Source organism: Sus scrofa, chromosome 2, assembly GCF_000003025.6.
Source record: "Sus scrofa isolate TJ Tabasco breed Duroc chromosome 2, Sscrofa11.1, whole genome shotgun sequence".
In the NCBI taxonomy this organism is placed as follows: domain Eukaryota; kingdom Metazoa; phylum Chordata; class Mammalia; order Artiodactyla; family Suidae; genus Sus; species Sus scrofa.
Window position 1 is genome coordinate 6,355,379 of NC_010444.4, and position 18,420 is coordinate 6,373,798.

The 18,420-nt window shown below is 59.1% G+C and overlaps 1 protein-coding gene across 2 annotated transcripts; it reads right to left on the reverse strand.

Annotated features, from left to right (window-relative positions):
- Window positions 312-17,964, reverse strand: SART1 (squamous cell carcinoma antigen recognized by T-cells 1). 2 transcript variants are annotated; one of them, XM_003122517.6, is made up of 20 exons: window positions 17,555-17,964; window positions 15,438-15,495; window positions 14,995-15,050; window positions 14,203-14,329; window positions 13,972-14,077; window positions 13,347-13,424; window positions 13,138-13,237; window positions 12,912-13,054; window positions 12,587-12,793; window positions 11,747-11,871; window positions 11,536-11,669; window positions 11,293-11,426; window positions 2,379-2,552; window positions 2,153-2,263; window positions 1,808-1,895; window positions 1,206-1,296; window positions 1,000-1,135; window positions 717-806; window positions 494-615; window positions 312-395 (listed from the first exon to the last, which is right to left on the reverse strand). In XM_003122517.6, the coding sequence occupies exons 1-20, from the start codon at window positions 17,865-17,867 to the stop codon at window positions 377-379; spliced, it is 2,412 nt and encodes an 803-aa protein (XP_003122565.3). In that variant the 5' UTR covers window positions 17,868-17,964; the 3' UTR covers window positions 312-376. The 2 variants fall into 2 exon arrangements, with proteins under 2 accessions (XP_003122565.3, XP_005660732.1); XM_005660675.3 differs by having other exon boundaries at window positions 12,587-12,790; window positions 17,555-17,949.

Below are 18,420 nucleotides of genomic sequence, written 5' to 3' on the forward strand. Positions count from 1 at the left end.
AGTTCTCTCCCTGCGTCTCTGCTATCTGCGTCGTCAATGACCAGGTCGGGCCTGGCCGAGGCCAGACCCCGAGCCGCCTGCGGCCCAGCGGATGGAGGAAAGGGCTCACTCAGTCTTGGGTGCCAGCCTACGAGGCGGACGGGTTTTGACGGTACAGGGCAGAGCTAAAGCCCAGAGAGCTTCAGCGACTTGCCCAACGGACCTCACGAGTGACACGGAGGCTGCCCGAGGGCCGGGTGGCCGACTGTCCCCCAGCACCACCTGCCCTTCCTCCCGGATCTAACCGTGGAATCCGCACCATGACCAGGGAGGAAAAAAGAAGGAGGGAACTTTATTTAATATTAAAGTCGGGGCGGGGGTCAGAGGGAGGTCGGCTTCACTTGGTGATGGTGTTCCTGCCAGAGAGGAGAGAACAGGGAGTGAGGCTGGGAGCGGCCGCGCCCCCCCGCCGCGGGCTGCACAAGGCCCTGCGCCCCCCACCGCCCCCACTCACGCGTTCATGCTCTTGCCGCTGCCGCTGAGCACGATGTACGGCGTCTTCTGGGCCTTCTGCTTCTCCTGCAGCAAAGCCACGGTGCCCAGGGGCGTGTCGCTCGAGCTCATCTTCTTCAGGAGCTGCGGGGTGGGGCTGGTCACCACCAGCAGGAGCAGGGCCCGGCACCCCAGCCACCCCCAGCACATTCGGAGGCCACCCCCATGTCCCCGGGGGCACTCACCGCCTCCTCGTCCAGCTTCTTCATCCGCCGCTCCGTCTTCATCTTGCCTGAGCCCTTCCCGTGGAAGCGGTGGGACAGCTGCCGGAAGGCCTGCGACAGGGGCAGCACCACCCGGGGTGAGAGCCGCCCCCGCCCCGCGCCCCGGGACCCCCAGCAGGGCGGGAGACGGGCTGCAGCCGGAGTCACCGTGTCCGCCCAGGAGTCAGGCGGGGGCGCCCTCCCGCCAGGCCTGGGAGGGGACTCAGGTGCCCCCCGGCCCAGACCCACCTCCCGGCTCCCTCACCTCCTTGGGTGTGAGCTTCCGGCCCGTCTCGTCCACGTACTCGATCTTGACATCGGGCTTGTAGCCGTCCTTCTCCTTGAAGTCCTGCGTGAAGCCGCGGTACTCCTCCCGCCGGCTGTACTTGTCGTCGATGGCCCTGGCCGGGGACAGAGAGCCTCAGCGCCCCCGCCCTGCCGGCTCCCGCCAGCCCCCGGCCCCACACTCACATCTTGTCCTCGATGCAGTACACGGCCGACGGCAGGGACTTGTTGGGCGCCTTCACCCGGGCCACCTTCTGCACCGTCGTCTCCAGCAGCCCTGAGGGGAGGGGCTGTGAGACTCGGCACCGCCCACCCCTCAGAGGCACCGCCCACTCCTCAGAGGCACCGCCCACCCCTCAGAGGCACCGCCCACTCCTCAGAGGCGCCGCCCCCCGCAGGCCTGACCCCCGACAGCACAGCGGCCACTGGGGGAGCCAGCCCATCGTGCAGACAGAGGGAACAGAGACTCGGAGAGGTCAGGCCTCTGACAGGGCCACTGGCCAAGGAAAGGGCAGCACTGGGATCTGGAGGCCAAGGTCCCTGCGCCACCGCCTGGACTGGCAACTCCCCGCCCTCCTCCCCAGAGGGGACGCAGAGCCTCCAGGGACAGAGGGTGCTTTGCAGGGGGTTCTGGGAGCACAGGCGTGGAAAACGGGGTGATGCGGTGCAGAGAGGCGAGGTGCCACCGTGAGGGCCCCAGGGCCAGGGTGCAGGGGAGGGAGAGGTGGCAGAGGGGACAGCGGAGGCTGCACCCATACCCACCCATCCCGCCCGCCCCAGCCCCTCACCTTTGTTCTGACACAGAAGCAGGGCAGCTGCCAGCCCTCTATTCACGATGGGCTCCTCATCCAGGATGGTGGTGGAAGAGGCAGAGAACTGGGGGCGGCACATGGGGAGGGGATAAGCAGGCCACACGGGTCACCCCACCCGCTACCAGTCACCCCACCCCACAACCGTGTCCTGTGCGGGCACCAGGCCCCGCCAACGAGGTGCCTCCCTGAAGCCTCAGGATGACCTGGGGCTGGCACACCCCACTTCTGCACAGGAGGCTGAGGCCCCAGAGCCGCCGTCTGCCCCCAGCCCCAGCCCCATGGCAAGGGGGTCACCCGCATCGTCCCGGGCCCCCGCCTCACATCTTGCTGCTGCTTCTCCTCGTCCAGGTTGACTGTGCTCCAGCCAATGTTCTCCTCCCCGTCGGACTCGGAGCCGCCGTTGGCCGAGCGCTCCTCGTCCCGTTCAAAGTCCTGCAGGACAGAGACCCGGCTCAGCCCATCTGAGCGCCGAGGCCGCTGGCGGCCGACACTGCCGGCCACGCCAGGGCCCCCTCCCCGGCCCAGCCAAGAGCAGAGCCGGACCCACCATGAGCTCCTCCTGCTCCTCCCGGTTGCCGGCCAGCCCGTAGGTAGGGATCTCCCCCAGGGTGCGGCAGAACTCGGACGTGGCGTTGAACACGATGGCCCCCTTCCGCTCCGGGTCCTCCTCCTCCTCCCAGCCCCGCTGGCGAGACTCCAGCCTCTTCACGATCTCCACCACCTGGGGGAGGGAGCGGCTGTGGGCAAACCCGGAAGTAGTTTCTGGGGTGGTGCCATAGAGACCCAGCAACCCCAGACCCTCCCCGGTGGCAGGAAACCAAGCCATTCCCACTGCCCACAGCGGCCGGACGGATGTCTACCTGCTCCCGAGCCCTGGGCTGCTCTCCGCTCTGTACCCGCGCCCGTACCACCGGCCCTCGCCTCGGCTCCGAAGCCGCCTACGGCCCCCAGTGCCCTTTGAATCAGTACCGGCTGGTGCCAACCCCTCTCCAAAGCACCTCCGCTCACTGCCGCAGCCTCACACACATTCCCGCAGGCAGGGCCACTCCTGCCACTGCTCTGCCACGCACTCTTCACCCAACAAACTCCAGTTTTTCAAGACTCAGCAGAAACATCCCTCCTCCCGGAACCCCGGCCCTGACGCTCTTGCACCTGCTTCCAGCGCTGACTCCACCGCTGCCCCCAGCCGGCCTTCGCCCTGCTCCTACCTCAGGTCACCCTCCTACCTGGCAGGGCTCCGAGGGCCTGATGTTATGTCCCCTCCTGCCACATTCACTGTCCCCTCACTGTGTCACTCCCATCAGCATACAGGGATGGCCTAGGATCTCCCCCTTTTAAAAACTCCTCCCTCAGCACCTCAGCCTTCCTGCTCTGATCCCCGACAGCAAATGCGAGAGAAGCTTCTAGTCAAGTGTCCACTTCTGCACCCTTTCCCTCCATTTTTTTTTTTTTTTTGGCTTTTTGCCTTTTCTAGGGCCACTCCTGAGGCATATGGAGGTTCCCAGGCTAGGGGTCTAACCAGAGCTGTAGCCGCCAGCCTACGCCAGAGCCTCAGCAACGCGGGATCCGAGCAGCATCTGCAACCCACACCACAGCTCACGGCAACAACGCCGGATCCTTCACCCACTGAGCAAGGCCATGGACCGAACCCTCAACCTCATGGTTCCCAGTCGGATTCTTTAACCACTGCGCCACGACGGGAACTCCTATATGACATGTTTTAACAAGCACCATCATACGTATCACTGAAACCCCTTCAGGCCTGCCTCGGGGGTCTCCTCCCCACAAAGCTGTGGTCACGATCCCCGGCTTTCTTCATAGTTTTACCACGTCCAGATCTATCCATGACCAGCCTGCTATTTATCAGAGTTCGCGTAATCTGAATAGCACCGTATGATTCTGATGGTTTGTTTTAAAATATTCACAACTTGGAGTTGCCGTCGTGGCACAGTGGTTAACAAATCCGACTAGGAACCATGAGGTTGCGGGTTCGACCCCTGCCCTTGCTCAGCAGGTTAATGATCCAGCATTGCCCTGAGCTGTGGTGTGGGTTGCAGACGCGGCTCAGATCCCGCGTTGCTGTGGCTCTGGCGTAGGCCGGGGGCTACAGCTCCGATTCGACCCCTAGCCTGGGAACCTCCTCCATATGCTGAGGGAACGGCCCAAGAAATAGCAAAAAGACAAAAAAAAAAAAATTTACACCTTGAAGATTAATCTCAACATGAGTGTTTCGCCACAGAATGCTATGCCGTGACACGACGTCTAGGTGTCGGCTGGCATGCTGGGATGGATTTCTCCTGGCACCACGCGTACCGCAGCCAATGCAACCCGACCCGATGCTGACACTTCTCCGAGGCGCACGGAGCGTGGACCCCAGAGCCGCATGGAGCCCACCCGCGTTCACGCCACAAGGGTGTCAGTGCCTTCCCACTGGTGAGGCGCCTCCGCACACCTGTGAGAAGTGTGGACAAGCGTTCTGGCTGCTTCACATCCTCACCGACACTTGACATTGTCAGACAGACATTTCTGGCAAACGCTGTGGGTGTAACAGCGTCGGTCACTGTCACGGTTCGCCCTTCCTTGATCAGCATGCGGTGGCGGGGGGGGGTTCCCTCACTTCTGTGACCTGCTTATTCTGCTTATGGACAAATATCTTCTCCATTTGGTCTTTTTTTTTGGCTTTCTAGGGCCGCACCCATGGCATCTGGAAGTTCCCAGGCTAGGGGTCCAATTGGAGCTATAGCCGCCGGCCTACACCAGGGCCACAGCAACGCCAGATCCAAACCGCATCCGCGACCTACACCACAGCTCACAGCCACGCCGGATCCTTAACCCACTGAGCAAGGTCAGAGATTGAACCTGTGTCCTCATGGATACTAATCAGATTCATTAACTGCTGAGCCACGATGGGAACTCCCTCCATTTGGTCTTTTTATATTTATATTTTAGGAAATCCTTGTCTTGAAATAAGACAGTCACAAAAAGACACATGTATGATGTATCACTCCACATGTAAGCGGTCCCTAGAGTAGTCAAGGTCATAGAGACAGACAGGGGAAGGGGGATGCCAGAAGCTGGGGGGAGGTGAGAAGAGGGGGTTAGGGTTTGATGGGAACGGAGCTACAGTTTTACAAGATGAAAAGTCACGGTACTGGATGGTGGGGATGGCTGCACACAAGGTACCACAGAACCACATGCTTAACAATGGTTGAGATGATAAAGCTTATATAATGTGCTATTTCGACATAATAAAAAAGGGAAAAAGAAACTTTCTCTACCACAAGGTCAAAAAAATAACTTTTCTACTTTGTTCGCAAATATTAAATTTTCATTTACTTATTTTTTTTAGGGCCACACCCGCGGCAGATGGAGGTTCCCAGGCTAGGGGTCGAATCGGAGCTGTAGCCGATGGCCTACACCACAGCCACAGCAACGCCAGATCTGAGCCATGTCTGCAGTGTACACCACAGCTCACAGCAACACCGGATCCTTAACCCACTGAGCGAGGCCAGGGATTGAATCTGCGTCCTCACGCATACTAGTCATATTTGTTAACCACTGAGTCCTGACAGGAACTCCCTTAAATTTTTACTTTTAAATTCTAATTTATCTGTAAGTGAATTTTGCACAAGGTGTGCATCACAAACCCAATTTCCCATTTTTCCAAATAGGTAACTAATTGTCCAAACACCCTTTCGCACTGGGAAACCATCTGTCCTGTCCAGGACTCTGTTTCTGGGTCCCTCTACTTGATCTCAGCCCTGTTTTATGACAGTATCACATCACCTTAATTACCACTTTATTATAAAAACTTAATATTTGTCAAATCCCACCACTTTATAAGTTTCTTGGCTATTTTGGACTCTTTGATCGTCCATGGGTCTTTTAGAATCACCCTGGCAGGCCCAACAAAAATCCCTATTGAGATTTTTATTGGAACTGCATTTAACCTATGAATTGAGAAGACAGACATCTTTACAACATTGGTCTAACATCGTCGTTATAGAGAGAACCGTGTTCTCCCAAAATACGTAGGTGGGAGCCCTCGTGTCCAGCGGGACTGCGAGTGAAGCCAGGGCCTTGCGGAGATGATAAAGGTCAAATGAAGTCGCGAGGGCAGGCACTGTTCAATAGGCTGGTGTCCTTACAAGAGGGGGAGACACCAGGGATTAACGCACAGAGGCCACGAGAGGACACAGTGAAGACAGCCACCTGCCAGCCTCAAGAGAAACCAAATCCACCAGCACCTTGATCTTGGACTTCCAGCCTCCAGAACGGTTAGATTAAGTTGCTGTTGCTTAAGCCACCAGTCTGTAGTATTTTCTTAAGGTTGTCCTTGGTAACTAAAACAACGTCTCACTTGATGCCTTTCGAAAATGGACCATAATCTCCCCATAAGATCTTGCATATCATTTACTCCTTTTTATTCGGCTGCAGTGCCGAGTATTCTTTATCCACACCACCTGCTCCTGCTTGTCCATGTTACTTATTACCCACACTGCTGTCAGAAACGGTGTCCTTTTCTTTTTTAGCCATGCCTGCAGCCTATGGAAGCTCCAGGCCAGGATCAAATCCGAGCCACACCTGCAACCTACATCACAGCTGAGGCAATGCCGGATCCTTAACCCAACGCACCAGGCTGGGGATGGAATCCATGCCTCAGCAGACACAATGCTGGATCCTTAACCCTGCTGTGCATAGTGGGGACTCCACAAATGGTGTCTTTTTAAAAATTACACTTTCGATCTCTTGCGGGTAAACAGAACCACAACGGACTTTTGTCTATTAATCCTGTGTCCAGCAACCTCGCTAAAGCTGCATGATCTGACCCCACTTCCCACCAGCCCATGGACGGAGCATCAGTGACCCCACGCTGCCCAATCCCAAGGTCAGTCCTCGCCCTCCTGACACCCAGACCCTCTGGAGCGTGCACCACAGCCGCCCGCACCCTCCCCTCCAGACCTTTCTTCACGTGGCTCTAGGACGGCGCCCAGTCCTCCTTCTCTGCCTCCCTCGGGGCCCTAGGTCCTCTTCGTCACCCACACTCACGATCCTGGTGATTCCATCCAGTCCTCTGGCTTTACATCCCATCTACACACTGACGTCCACACCTACGTCTCCCATCTCAGCCCCTCCCCTGAAGTTCAAAGTCACATATCCCACCGCCTACACAGTACCAATCACCTCCGGAAAGGAGGCGTCTCAAAACTCACTCAACCAAAAGCAAACACTTGCTTCTCTTTCCTCTCACACCTGTTCCCCCCATGGCTTCCTCATCGCAGTAAATGGCCGGGCCAGCAGCCAGCTGTTCAAGCCAGCATTCCCGAGAGCTGCCTTCTCTGTCCATCTGCATCCATCAACAAGTACTGTCAATTCTCCCCTCAGGCTACATCCCCAACACAGCCACCCCTACTGTCTCATGCTGCCACCCTGGTACAGCATCACCTCCACAACGACTGTAACAGCCCTCCTCTAACGCACCTCCTGCCTCCCACCTGTAACCTGTTGATTCTTTCTTTACACACCAGCCAGAATGATCTTTGAAAAAAAAGAACCCAGATCAAAGCCCCTGATGGCTAAACCTTCACCACGACAGCAAGGCTCTGCCTGCCCTGGCCTCTGACCCCCACGAGTCCATCTCCTGCTCTTCTCACCATTCCCCCCCACTCATCCCCGATGTTCAGGGGCGGGGTGGGGGGGGGTGGCGGCGGTGGCGGCGGTGCAGGTGCCAGATATTCTCTCATATGAGCTGCGCCCCGGTCACCTCGAGGCTGTTTTTGTTCGGCCCTGGCGTCAGCTGTCACCTCCTCGGGGAGGTCTCCCCAGCCCCCAATTTATTTATTTATTTATTTTTTGTCTTTTTGCCATATCTTGGGCCGCTTCCCGCGACATATGGGGGTTCCCAGGCTAGGGGTCGAATCGGAGCTGTAGCCACCGGCCTACACCAGAGCCACATCAACACGGGATCCAAGCCGCTTCTGTGACCTACACCACAGCTCATGGCAACGCTGGATCCTTAATCCGCTAAGCAAGGCCAGGGAATGAACCGGCATCCTCATGGTTCCTAGTCAGATTACTTAACCACTGAGCCACGAAGGGAACTCAGTCCCTGGCCCCCAATTTAAAACCGAGCACCCTTCAGCCCTCCTCACTGCCGTCTCCCTGTGCCCGTCCTCATGGTGGGCCCCGCCACCTGCCGCTGTGCTTTCACTTTTCCTCATCTGCTGAGGTCAGCAACGTCTGGGTGCCACTCTGCAGTGGGCGCTTAACAAACACCTGCCATGAATGAAGCGCTAACCATTCCACGGTGTCAGGGCCTCTGGGAAGGCAGAAGCAGCCCCTCTTGTCCCCAGTGGCAGCAGCAGTGACTGGCACGCAGTGGCTCGGACTGTTCCTCCTTAGATCTGCCACTCCCCTCTCCCCGCCACGGCTCTCCCCACCTCTCCCCTCCTCTTCCCTTAGAGACCCCCACGCCCCAAACCAGCCATCTGCTGACTCTGCCAAACCAGAGGGTCCCTGACCCCTCACCTCCTTGGCTGCTCCCTCCAGGGGTCACCCTCCCGCCCTGACCTACCATCACTGATGACCACACCTCCACACACTCGCTCTGGCTGCCGTGTCCCCTCTTTCCGGCTCACGCACCCCACTAACCTTAAGCCAGTGACTTCACCCTCACTGTGACTCCAGTGCACGTCTTCACAGCTGTCACCCCCCCTTCTGTGATGTCACCCCATTCCTGCGACATCTCCTCGCCCAGCCTGGGTTCTGTATATGGCAGAGTCTCTCCTTTGCAAACACTTTAACTGCCTTGTCCCTCTCTCCCTAAAAAAAACCATCTCAAATGATCCTACTGTCACCTACTCAGTTGACTACACACAGCTGCTGAACAGGCTAGAGCATCAATGACCCAAATATGTGCTGGCCTGATCCCTCTTCCATTCATGACCACGCCTCACTCGTGGGGGATATCCGCTGACCTCCAGTGAGCAGTCAACACTGCCCCGCAGGCCTCCTGACCCCCGCCGTGTGCCTGACTCCACTCTCCAAAAACGTGCCCTCTCCTCAATCCTGTAAGTTCTCTCCTACCCACCCCCAGCCACCTCCTCCTGAGAAACAGGAACAATCAGACCGGAGCCCCCGCCCAGTGACGTGTACCTGCCGTCCCCTCCCCGACCTGCCCTCCTGAAATAAATGACCATGTGACTGGCTTCTCTCCAAGGCCACCCTCCCCCTGTGCTCTAGGTCCCATCCCCGCCTGCTTTTTAAAGATGTGCTCCTGGAAACACTCCTTCTCTCCATCCTGATCCCTCTCTCCTGATTGGCATCAAATACACTCTAGAACCTCCGCTACCTGAAAAAACTTCGAGGGTATAAAAACTTGATTAGATACTGGTTAAAACAAAATAAAAACTAAAAAGACATTTCGGGAGACGATCAATGTTTTATAGCGCTCCCAGCATCTTTTAAGCGACACGGCCATCTCCGAAAGGAACTGCCTTTACTTTTTGAGAGGCCTGGTGAGGTACTCGGCAGTGACCTGCCACGTGTCTGTAACTCACTTCCAGTGGATGAGAAAACACAAGAGAGAGAAGACAGCAGTGTGACTAAAAGCTTGTAGCCACTAAATCTAAGAGGCAGAAAAAGCACATTCACTGTAACATTCCTCCAACTCTTCTGCGTGGAAATGACTTGGTGCGTGGGGTGTGGCTTAGGTGCGCTTATAACCTTCTTCAGTGATTCTCGGAGTTCCCGTTGTGGCTCGGCAGTTAACGAACCTGACTAGGATCTGTGAGGACACGGGTTTGATCCCTGGCCTTGCTCAGTGGGTTAAGGAGCCGGCGTTGCTGTAAGGTGAGGTGTGGGTCACAGACACGGTTCGGATCCTGCGTTGCTGTGGCTGTGGTATAGCTTGGACTAGACCCCTAGCCTGGGAACTTCCACATGCAGCAGGTATGGATCTAAAAAGACACACACACAAAAATTTCCCTCGATGATTCTAAGGTGCGGCCAGGCTGAGAACCACTGGGCCCCATAACCTTTGCAATCAACCCTTTCAACCGTAAGCTCTATTACTCTGGAACATAATTATTAATGCTATTAATCATTAACTGTGGAAAAGGAGATCTTCAACTCGCAGGCCTTTCAGCTACTGCCCGTTCCCCGCCCCCTTCCGAGCAGGGGCAGGCAAACCTGGCCCAGCACCTCCTCCTGTACCAAGCTTCCCTGGCACGTGGCCGTGCGCGCCAGCCCCGACGGCTCCTCAGTGGCTGGGACTGAGACCCGGGCCTCGGCTATCTACTCTGGGGCCATTAACAGAAAGCGCACCTGCCCCTGCGCTAAGGAATCGTCCCAAGCTGCTGCCCTCTCTTCCTCAAGTCCTGTCTCTCCTAAATCCTCTCGAAGCTCCACTGTGCCAAATGGGACCTCCGCCAGCGGGGTCCTCTCCTCGAAACCCCCCTTGGCTTCAGGGGCGCCTCAGTCCTGTGGCTCCCCCCCTGCTCTGCCCTCCACCCCGTGGCGGGCACCCCGGAGCTTGCTGCTGCGGCCTCGCCCCAGCCCCAGAGTCCCCTCAGTGGGAGGTACAGGGTCACGTGTGGACTTCTGGGGTCAAGCTGTTCAAAATCCCAGCTCGGCCACTTACCAGTCAAGTAACCTTGGGCAACTTGCCTAACGCCTCTGTGCCTCAGTTTCCTCATCTGTAAAACGGAGATAACAGAACCTTCCTCATAGGCCGTCGCTGTGAGCATCACATGAACCAATGCACAAAGCGCCGACGCGGGGCCTGCACGCGCCCTGTGGGTGTCAGCAGCGACCACGGCCTTGGGCCCCATGGACCTCTCGGCCCAGCTCACACCGCCAGCCCCGCACTCTGCTCCAGCCTGCCTGATCCTCAGACCTCCTCAGGTCATTTCTCCAAAGGACACGTGCTGTCCCTACAGCCTGAACGCCTGCCGGCCCCACCTCCGGCCCCGACGCTGGGCAAGGCGGGCTCCTCTGCGTCACTTCGGTCGCAGCTCAAACGTCGCCCCCGAAAGGTCCCCGGCGCTGAGAGACACCCTCCAGGTCCTCTCACGCTGCCTGCACGGCTGATCCCCATCAGAGGTGACTCTGCTCGGGTTCATGAGGTCGCCGCCATTTCTGCCCCCGGGAAAGGCAGCTCTGTGAGCACAGGGGCCCCGGGCCGTCCTGTTCCCCAGGACTCCCCAGCCCTGAGACCGCGCCTCACTCACAGGAGGCAAAGAGCACACATTCCGGAGGGCAAGATCCAAACCCTCAAATACGCCACAGTGAAAACCCCGCAGAAACCTAGAAATCTACCGACAACACAACAAGAACCGAGAGAGGCTGCCCAGTGGAACGCGGGTGCTACAGACGAAGGGACAGGAGCACGTGCTCCTAAGGACAGGCCACCACACACCCACCCGTCCCCGAGGGCCCGGCCTCCCTCCGCAGCCCCCTACCTTCTCACCGCTGTCCCGCAGCTGCTGCAGCTGCCGCAGCCGGCGCCCCTTCTCCAGCTGCTTCTGCAGCTCCAGCTCGGCTTCGTCCTCCTCCAGCACCTCTGGGGACCCGGATCGCGGGGCTCCGCCCTCCTCTGGTGGAGACACAGAAGTCGCCTGCCTGCTCAGGTCCTCTCCGGGGCCCCGGGCCCCCCAGGCCCCCGTCCCACCCCCTCTGCCCCCTCTCAGCCGCTGGGCCCTCACCCTCGTCGCTGATGTCCATGTTCTCCACACGGGTGTCATCTGACTGCGGGGGCAGAGGCACCGGCTCCTTCTCCTCCTCCTCCTGGGCCTCCTCGTCCGCCTCGGGCACTCGGCGCCGACCCCGGCCCCGCAGCCTGTGGGGAGAGGCCTCCGGGTGAGCTCCGGCCCCGGCCGGCCCAGCCCCCCACGCCAGGCCCACGTCTGAGCCCACCTGGAGCCGAAGTCCCCGTCCTGAGTCTGGTCCCCGAGAGGCAGCAGGTCGTCGGCCCGCACCACCACCTCCTTCTCCTTCTTGCGGATCTTCTTCACCCTCCGCTTGGTCTTTTTAAAAGTCACCTGGAGGGAGGAGAGCAGAGGAGACGCGGTTTCGGGGAGGCTGGCAGCTCGGGCCCACGAGAAGGCAGGCCGCTCTAGTGCTACCCTGGGCCGGCCATGGTCCTGAGCGCCTCAGCCACGTGAACGTGACACAAGGTGTGGACGCCCCTCACTCCACCTGTGAGATGAGGAAACCCGAGCTCAGAGAGGCTAAGCGCCTCGTCCAAAGTCACCCAGCCTCCCAAGCAGGAGAGCCAGGACCCTGCATCCCGGGAGTCCGGCTCCAAGGTCTGGCTCTTAACCACTGAGCCAGGCCATCTAGCGAGCCAGCTGCCCACCTGCTATTCAATCTTCCCACATGCAACATCTACTGACAGCTACGGACTCAGCGCTCAGCACGCGTCACCAGTCCTTGTAGCAGCCCCTTACTCGGTGGCTCCTGTCACCCGTTTCAGACCAGAGCTCAGGCCTGTCGCTGAAAGACTCACTCTGTGTATAGACTGACTATGTGGCAGAGCCTGAACAGCAGCACAGGGCCACCTGGCTCACGGTCTTTGCTCTGTGTACACCCACCGCTGCCCTGCAGCACCAGGGCTGCCGGTTACTGCTTGTCCACAGGGACTGAGCACCAGGCCATAACGCGACCCTCCCACCTCTGCTCATCCTGGTGGCAGGCGATCGCGGAGGGGAGGCAGGATCACGACCGATCGTGTGCGGATGGGGCCCCAGGGCTCACCATCTCCTCTGGCGTGAGGTACTCAGAGGCGAGCCGTGGCCCAACCGAGCTCAGGGACTGAGCCTGCAGCCGCAGCTTGGCCCGGATCTCTTCCAGCTCCCGTTCCCGGAGGCCGTCGGCCACGCCGCCCTGCTCCAGCCGGAAGGACTGCGGCCGCTCGCCCTCGAGCTCCTCGTCGTACTTGGACAGGATAGAGCGGGGTTTCTGCTGCAAAGCAGGAAGTACAGGTTGGGACCCAGCCTGACCCCCGAAAAGCCACAGAGCCACCATCGCCTCAGGGGCTCCTCGGCCGCCACCGCTGCCGCCCTCTGTGCTGCCGGCCTGCCTGGGCCAAGTCGTCCACGCTCTCGTTCTCCGCGTACGGCGAGTAGTCGGGCTTCCTCTTGCGCAGCTCCACGTTTTTCTCCGCCCGCTCCTTGTCTAGCAGGTTCACGTTCACCAGCACGTCCTCCTCCTCCTGCAGCACCCCTGGAGACGAGGCAGACGCAGCAGCCGGTCACGCGCGCCCTCGGCCCGGCCCGTGCCCAGGCGGAGCACCCCGCTCAGCCCACCTTTGTCCTTGAGGGTGAGGATCACCGTCTCCCCCTCTCGGAAGGCGTCGATGGCGTGCTCCACGGTGAGGCCCTGCAGGTCCCGGGCGCTGTACAGGTCCTAGGCAGAAAGAGGGGTCCAGCTCAGCCGGGAGCCGACCCGCCCGGCCCTGGGATCCCAGCACCGGGATGGCAGCCCCCCGCCCCCCCATCAGCTGCTGAAGCCTCACCTGCCGCCTCTGCTCGAACTCTTCCTCCACCAGGGTGCTGACACCAAACTCCTGGTCCATCTCCTCCAGCAGCTTGGCCTACAGGACAGGGAGGGGGTGACCTCTGACCTCACGCTGTTCGGGATCTCCAGAGGACACGGGGCCTCACTGAGGGGGGAGCTCAGAAAGCACATGCCGGAGTTCCCGTCGTGGTGCAGTGGTTAACGAATCCGACTAGGAACCATGAGGTTGCGGGTTCGGTCCCTGCCCTTGCTCAGTGGGTTAACGATCCGGCGTTGCCGTGAGCTGTGGTGTAGGTTGCAGACGTGGCTCGGATCCCGCGTTGCTGTGGCTCTGGCGTAGGCCGGTGGCTACAGCTCCGATTCAACCCCTAGCCTGGGAATCTCCATATGCCGCGGGAGCGGTCCAAGAAATAGCAACAACAACAACAAAAGACAAAAGACAAAAAAAAAAAAAAAGCACATGCCTTGCAGACAAGCTGCCGAGAACCCAACACAGGCACCACGGACCATGGGCCTCCTACTGCTCTGGGCCCAGCCTCACTTCTCCAGGTCAGCCCCTAGCCTCACCAGCCAGTCAGGCCACCAGAGGTGCTAAGCCACACCCCGGCTGCCCAGGACCTCACCCTCTTCTCTGCCAGGTCCTTCTCCTTCTGAAGCTGCCGGCTCCTCTCGATCCAGGCTGCAGTGTCGTCCAGCCAGGGGTCATCCTCCCCCAGAGTCTTTATCTTCCTGAAGAGGGGCGAGAGTGACCCTCTGGGGAGCCAGTCCCGGCTCCCCGACCCACCTTGGCAGCTCCTCGGCGCCTCCCCAGGCCCCCACCCCACCCCCCAGCCTGCCCAGCTGGGACCCCTCACCCCAGCTTCTGGTTGAGGAGGCGCTTTTCTTTGGCAGCCGCCAGCTTCTCTCGGAGTTCTTCTCGCTGTCGCAAGGCCATGGGGTTGATGACATCGGCAGTCACGGGCTCCTCCTTGGTGCCCGCCTCTGGAAGGGAGGCCCAGACGTGAGGCTATGCCTGCCCATGGCTGGTGGGGAGAGGAGGGAGCCACTCACGCTGCCCCTTCCAGCTCAGGGGCCAGAAGGTCCTTCACCCCCCCACTCCCACAGGATCCCGCACTCCCATGTCACCCCCCAGGCCTTCCTCCAAACCCCCTCTGATCACATTTGTTTTGGGGGGGGGGCATGCCTGTGGCATACAGAAGTTCCTAGGCCAAGAATCAAACTCTCAACACAGCAGTGACCTTAGCCACAGCAGCGACAAAACTGGATCCTTAACCACTAGACCACCAAGGAACTCCCCTCTGATCATACTTTTAAAAAAACCGCAAAAACACACTCAACACCTACACAGGCCAGATTAGTGCACAGCAACTGTGCAGATCTCTCGGCCCATCTAATGCTACCTCACAGCCAGAGTGAGGTTGTGACGCCAACTGCTCCAACAGAAAGAAGGAGCTGAGTCCCGGATCCGCGTCACAACAGCCGGGAGGGCCCCGCCCCGTGCCCATCGCAGCACGCACGCGCACACGCGGGACCACGACTGGTGCTGAACCTGTGCCTCGGCCCCACTCTCCTCAAAGACCGCTTCAGGGGGCCTCCCTCTGGACCCGACCAGCCCACCCTCCCTCCCTCCTCAGTCCCACGCTCACCCTTCTTGACGGCATTGACTTCCAAGGGTTTCAGCCCCAACTTTGCCCGGAGTTTACTGAAAACAAGAGATAGACGTGTTAGAAGCCGTCGAAGAAATGGGGGCACCGAGTGCACTTCTGGACAGATGGGGGGGGGAGTGTGAAAACAGGACGGGGCTGAGGGTCGAAGGGTCCCAAACCGAGGGCCTGACCCAGCGCTCAGAAGAGCACTGGCCTCTGCATTAGGCGGAAGGCCTGGCCTGCCCCTACCCAGGAAAATGCCATCCTTCCTCTTGGGTCTGAGTGTCCACTTCTGTAATGCAAATCGTTGGCTAAGATGGTTTCTATGGCACTTCCAAATCCCAAGCAGAAGGCTCTACGATGAGAAAGCTTCACCCACCTGCTGCCCCCAAAGCTGCCCGTCTCAGAAGAAGACACAGTAGCATAAAGGTGACAGTACTCACTTGGTCTCCTCGATGCTGAGTGACGAGGCATCGCCCGAGCTAGTCTTGGAGCTGGCAGCTGGAACAAGAGAGAGAGAGGCTCAGGAGCTGAACACGGGGCCCAGAAGCCACTTCCTTGGCTCCAGCCGCAGGGCTGAAGGTGAGGGTCCCCCATCTGCCCCGAGACATCAGGGAACAGCAGCCTTCCTCCATCCCAGGGGCTCCTCCTACCTGACTCCCAGGCTGTCGACACACCTTCTGATCCAAAAGGTCCAACCTGCCACATCCTTCACTCTGCCACCTCTCCACCTCTGTGTATTCTGTTGTTACAACCTACACGGCCCTCTCTGGCCTCACTCTGATTAGCAAGATGCTATCCAAACGCAACAATCAGAGGCCGGAGTCCTGATTCCTGATCAGCACCAACTCCTCTCCCCTGCACTCCACAGCACGGTCACGGCCATCTCCAGGTCTGTTTTTGCTCACAGGGCAGGGCCCATGTTGGCAGCATATCTGTGTTCTCTCTGTGTAATTCACACAGTCAAAAAATACACTTACTGGCGCCTGTGCTGTGAGGATGCTACAGGAAATAAAGCAGCGCTTCTGAGCTCTTTCACCCACCTCATAAACAGCAAATGTCACACACAGAATGCCACACACAGAAGCTGGACGCCATCGGCTGGAGCTCCTCCCTCCAGCATGGCCACCTCGCAACCTACGTCTTTCCCTCCCACCCCACCTGGACCCTGACTCCCAAGCACCTCCGTGCTCGCTCCAAGGTCGCCAGCCTCCTTGTCTGTAAATCCGATGGATTCTCTGCCACTCTGGTTTTGCCTCATCTCCTGTGGTGTGTGACACCACTGATCACGCCCACAGATCCCATGACATGAGATGCTATGGTATTCTTGCTTTGGGGAACATCCAACCTCCTTTTTTGTACCATCTTGCTCCGCCTGCTACTAAAACGTAGACATTCCTGAGGTTCTGCCCCCGACCCTGGCTTCTCAATCCTCACTCTCTCAAGGGACTTCATTTGCCATTGAACCCTTATGACTCTCAAACTGCTCTGTCCTGCCCAAGCCCTGAGTTTCCCCATGTGCCTCATGCAACACTCCTCAAAACTGAATTCACTGTCTCTCTCCAAAAAATCTGCTTCTCTTCCAAACTCAACTTCCGTCGACAACACTACCACCCACCTGGTCACACCAGCCAAAATCCAAGGACCATCCTCAATTCCTTCTTCTCCTTCCCACTGTCATCCAAGTGCTTAAGCTCTGTCACCTCCTCCTCCAAAACACCTCTCCAATGGGTCAACGACTCTCCATCCCGCTGCTGCTGCCCTGGTGCCAGCCATGGCCAGTCCTTACCTCCTCTATGGGTCTTGACTGCTCTTTACCCAGTTCTCAACACAGTGTTCTCTGTGATAACGTGAATACGACTAACTCGCTCCCCAGCTCGAATTCATGGCTCCCTATTACTTTTGAAACAAAGTTCAAAATTTTTTGTTTTTTGTTTTCTCAGGGCCACACCCTGGCATATGGAGGTTCCCAGGCTAAGGGTCGAATTGGAGCTACAGCTGCCGGCCTACACCACCGCCACAGCCACGCCAGATCCGAGTTGCACCTGTGACCTACACCACAGCTCAAGACAGTGCAGGATCCTTAACCCACTGAGCCAGGCCAGGGGTCGAACCCACAACCTCATGGTTCCTAGTCGGATTCGTTTCCGCTGCGCCAGGACGGGAACGCCAACAAAATTCAATTATCTTAACAGGCTTGCAGGAGCCTCTGTGTTCGGACCCCTGCCTCATGTCTCTGCTATGAGCTCTACATAACCTGCCCAATACCAGGTGTCCTCCTGCCTCTACACACGATGGTACCACTCCATGCGTTCACTCGACACATTTAGCGAGTGCCTGTGATGTGTCAGTTAAGGAAAACAGAGAAAATCTCCACCTTCACGGAGTTTAGCAGAGAAAGCCAACCCTTAATCCCAAATAATCAAAACAAGACCCTTCCAAATGCGCTGACGACGGGCCTGGGGATGGCTGGGCCTGTGGGCTTGGCTTCCATCCCCGAGGCCCTCCACCCTGAGACCCTCCCCATCGCCCCGCCCCCTGCCCAGGCCCCGCCCCTCACCGGCCTCGTAGCCTTCATCTCGCTTCTCCCGCTTCACGCGGCGCTCGGAGGGCTCTGTCTGGCTACGCTCCCGCCCGTGCGTGCTGCTGCGGGCCTCCGCTTCGGCCCCGCGCCGCCCGCTCCCGCGCTCGCTCCCACGCTCCCGGCTCCGCTTTCGTCGTTCGCCACCGCTGCTGCCGCCGCCGCTGCTCCGGTGCTTGTGTTTTTTGTGCTCCCGGTGCCGAGGCGGCTGCTCGGTGGCGCTCCCGGTGCTCGCTCCTGCCGTAGTCCCGGCCGCCTCCTTCTCCCCGCGGTGCTTCTTTGACGACCCCATGGTGGTAGGTCCACCCGAGCCCCGCCGCCGCCGCCGCCGCCGCCACCGCCGCCGCCGAGCCCCGACGGCGCAAAATGGGAACACTTCCGGGTCGGGCCCGGCTGCGCCGTCGCGTTGCCGGAAACCAAGAGCGGCTGCTTCCGTCCTTTGCCTCGGAGCTGCCCCAAAGGCTCATGGGAAGGCTGGGATCGGGCCCGACTGCGCATTCGCGGCCGGCACTGGCCGAGCGGCGGTCTTTGACATAGTGGTCGGATTGCGCGTGCGCTCAAGCTTGAGGGGCGCGTTCGAGTCCGGGGAAGACCGTATCCCAGAATTTGAAGGACCTAGGGCCCATCTAAGCCAGCATGGCCTCCCTGGCTTCCCTCCGCTTGCACACCCTCAGCCACGGGATGCTCACTGCAGCGCCCGCCGCTCCAGCAGAAGTCCTCCTAGTAGACTCCCTGGGGTCGTGGCCGATCAGGTGTAGGAGGACGGAGCACGTTCTGCTCCTGAGACCCTCAGCTCCACAACCCAGCCTCCTCCCAGCCCCCACAACTAATATTGTCTGCAAACG

Coding starts and splice junctions, on each gene's coding strand:
- SART1 (XM_003122517.6), bottom strand. CDS start 17,867: ATGGGGTCGTCAAAGAAGCACCGCGGGGAGAAGGAGGCGGCCGGGACT. Junction 13,238..13,346: donor AGTTCGAGCAGAGGCGGCAG/GTGAGGCTTCAG, acceptor CTTTCTGCCTAG/GACCTGTACAGCGCCCGGGA. Junction 807..999: donor GGAAGCTCACACCCAAGGAG/GTGAGGGAGCCG, acceptor CCCCTGTCGCAG/GCCTTCCGGCAGCTGTCCCA.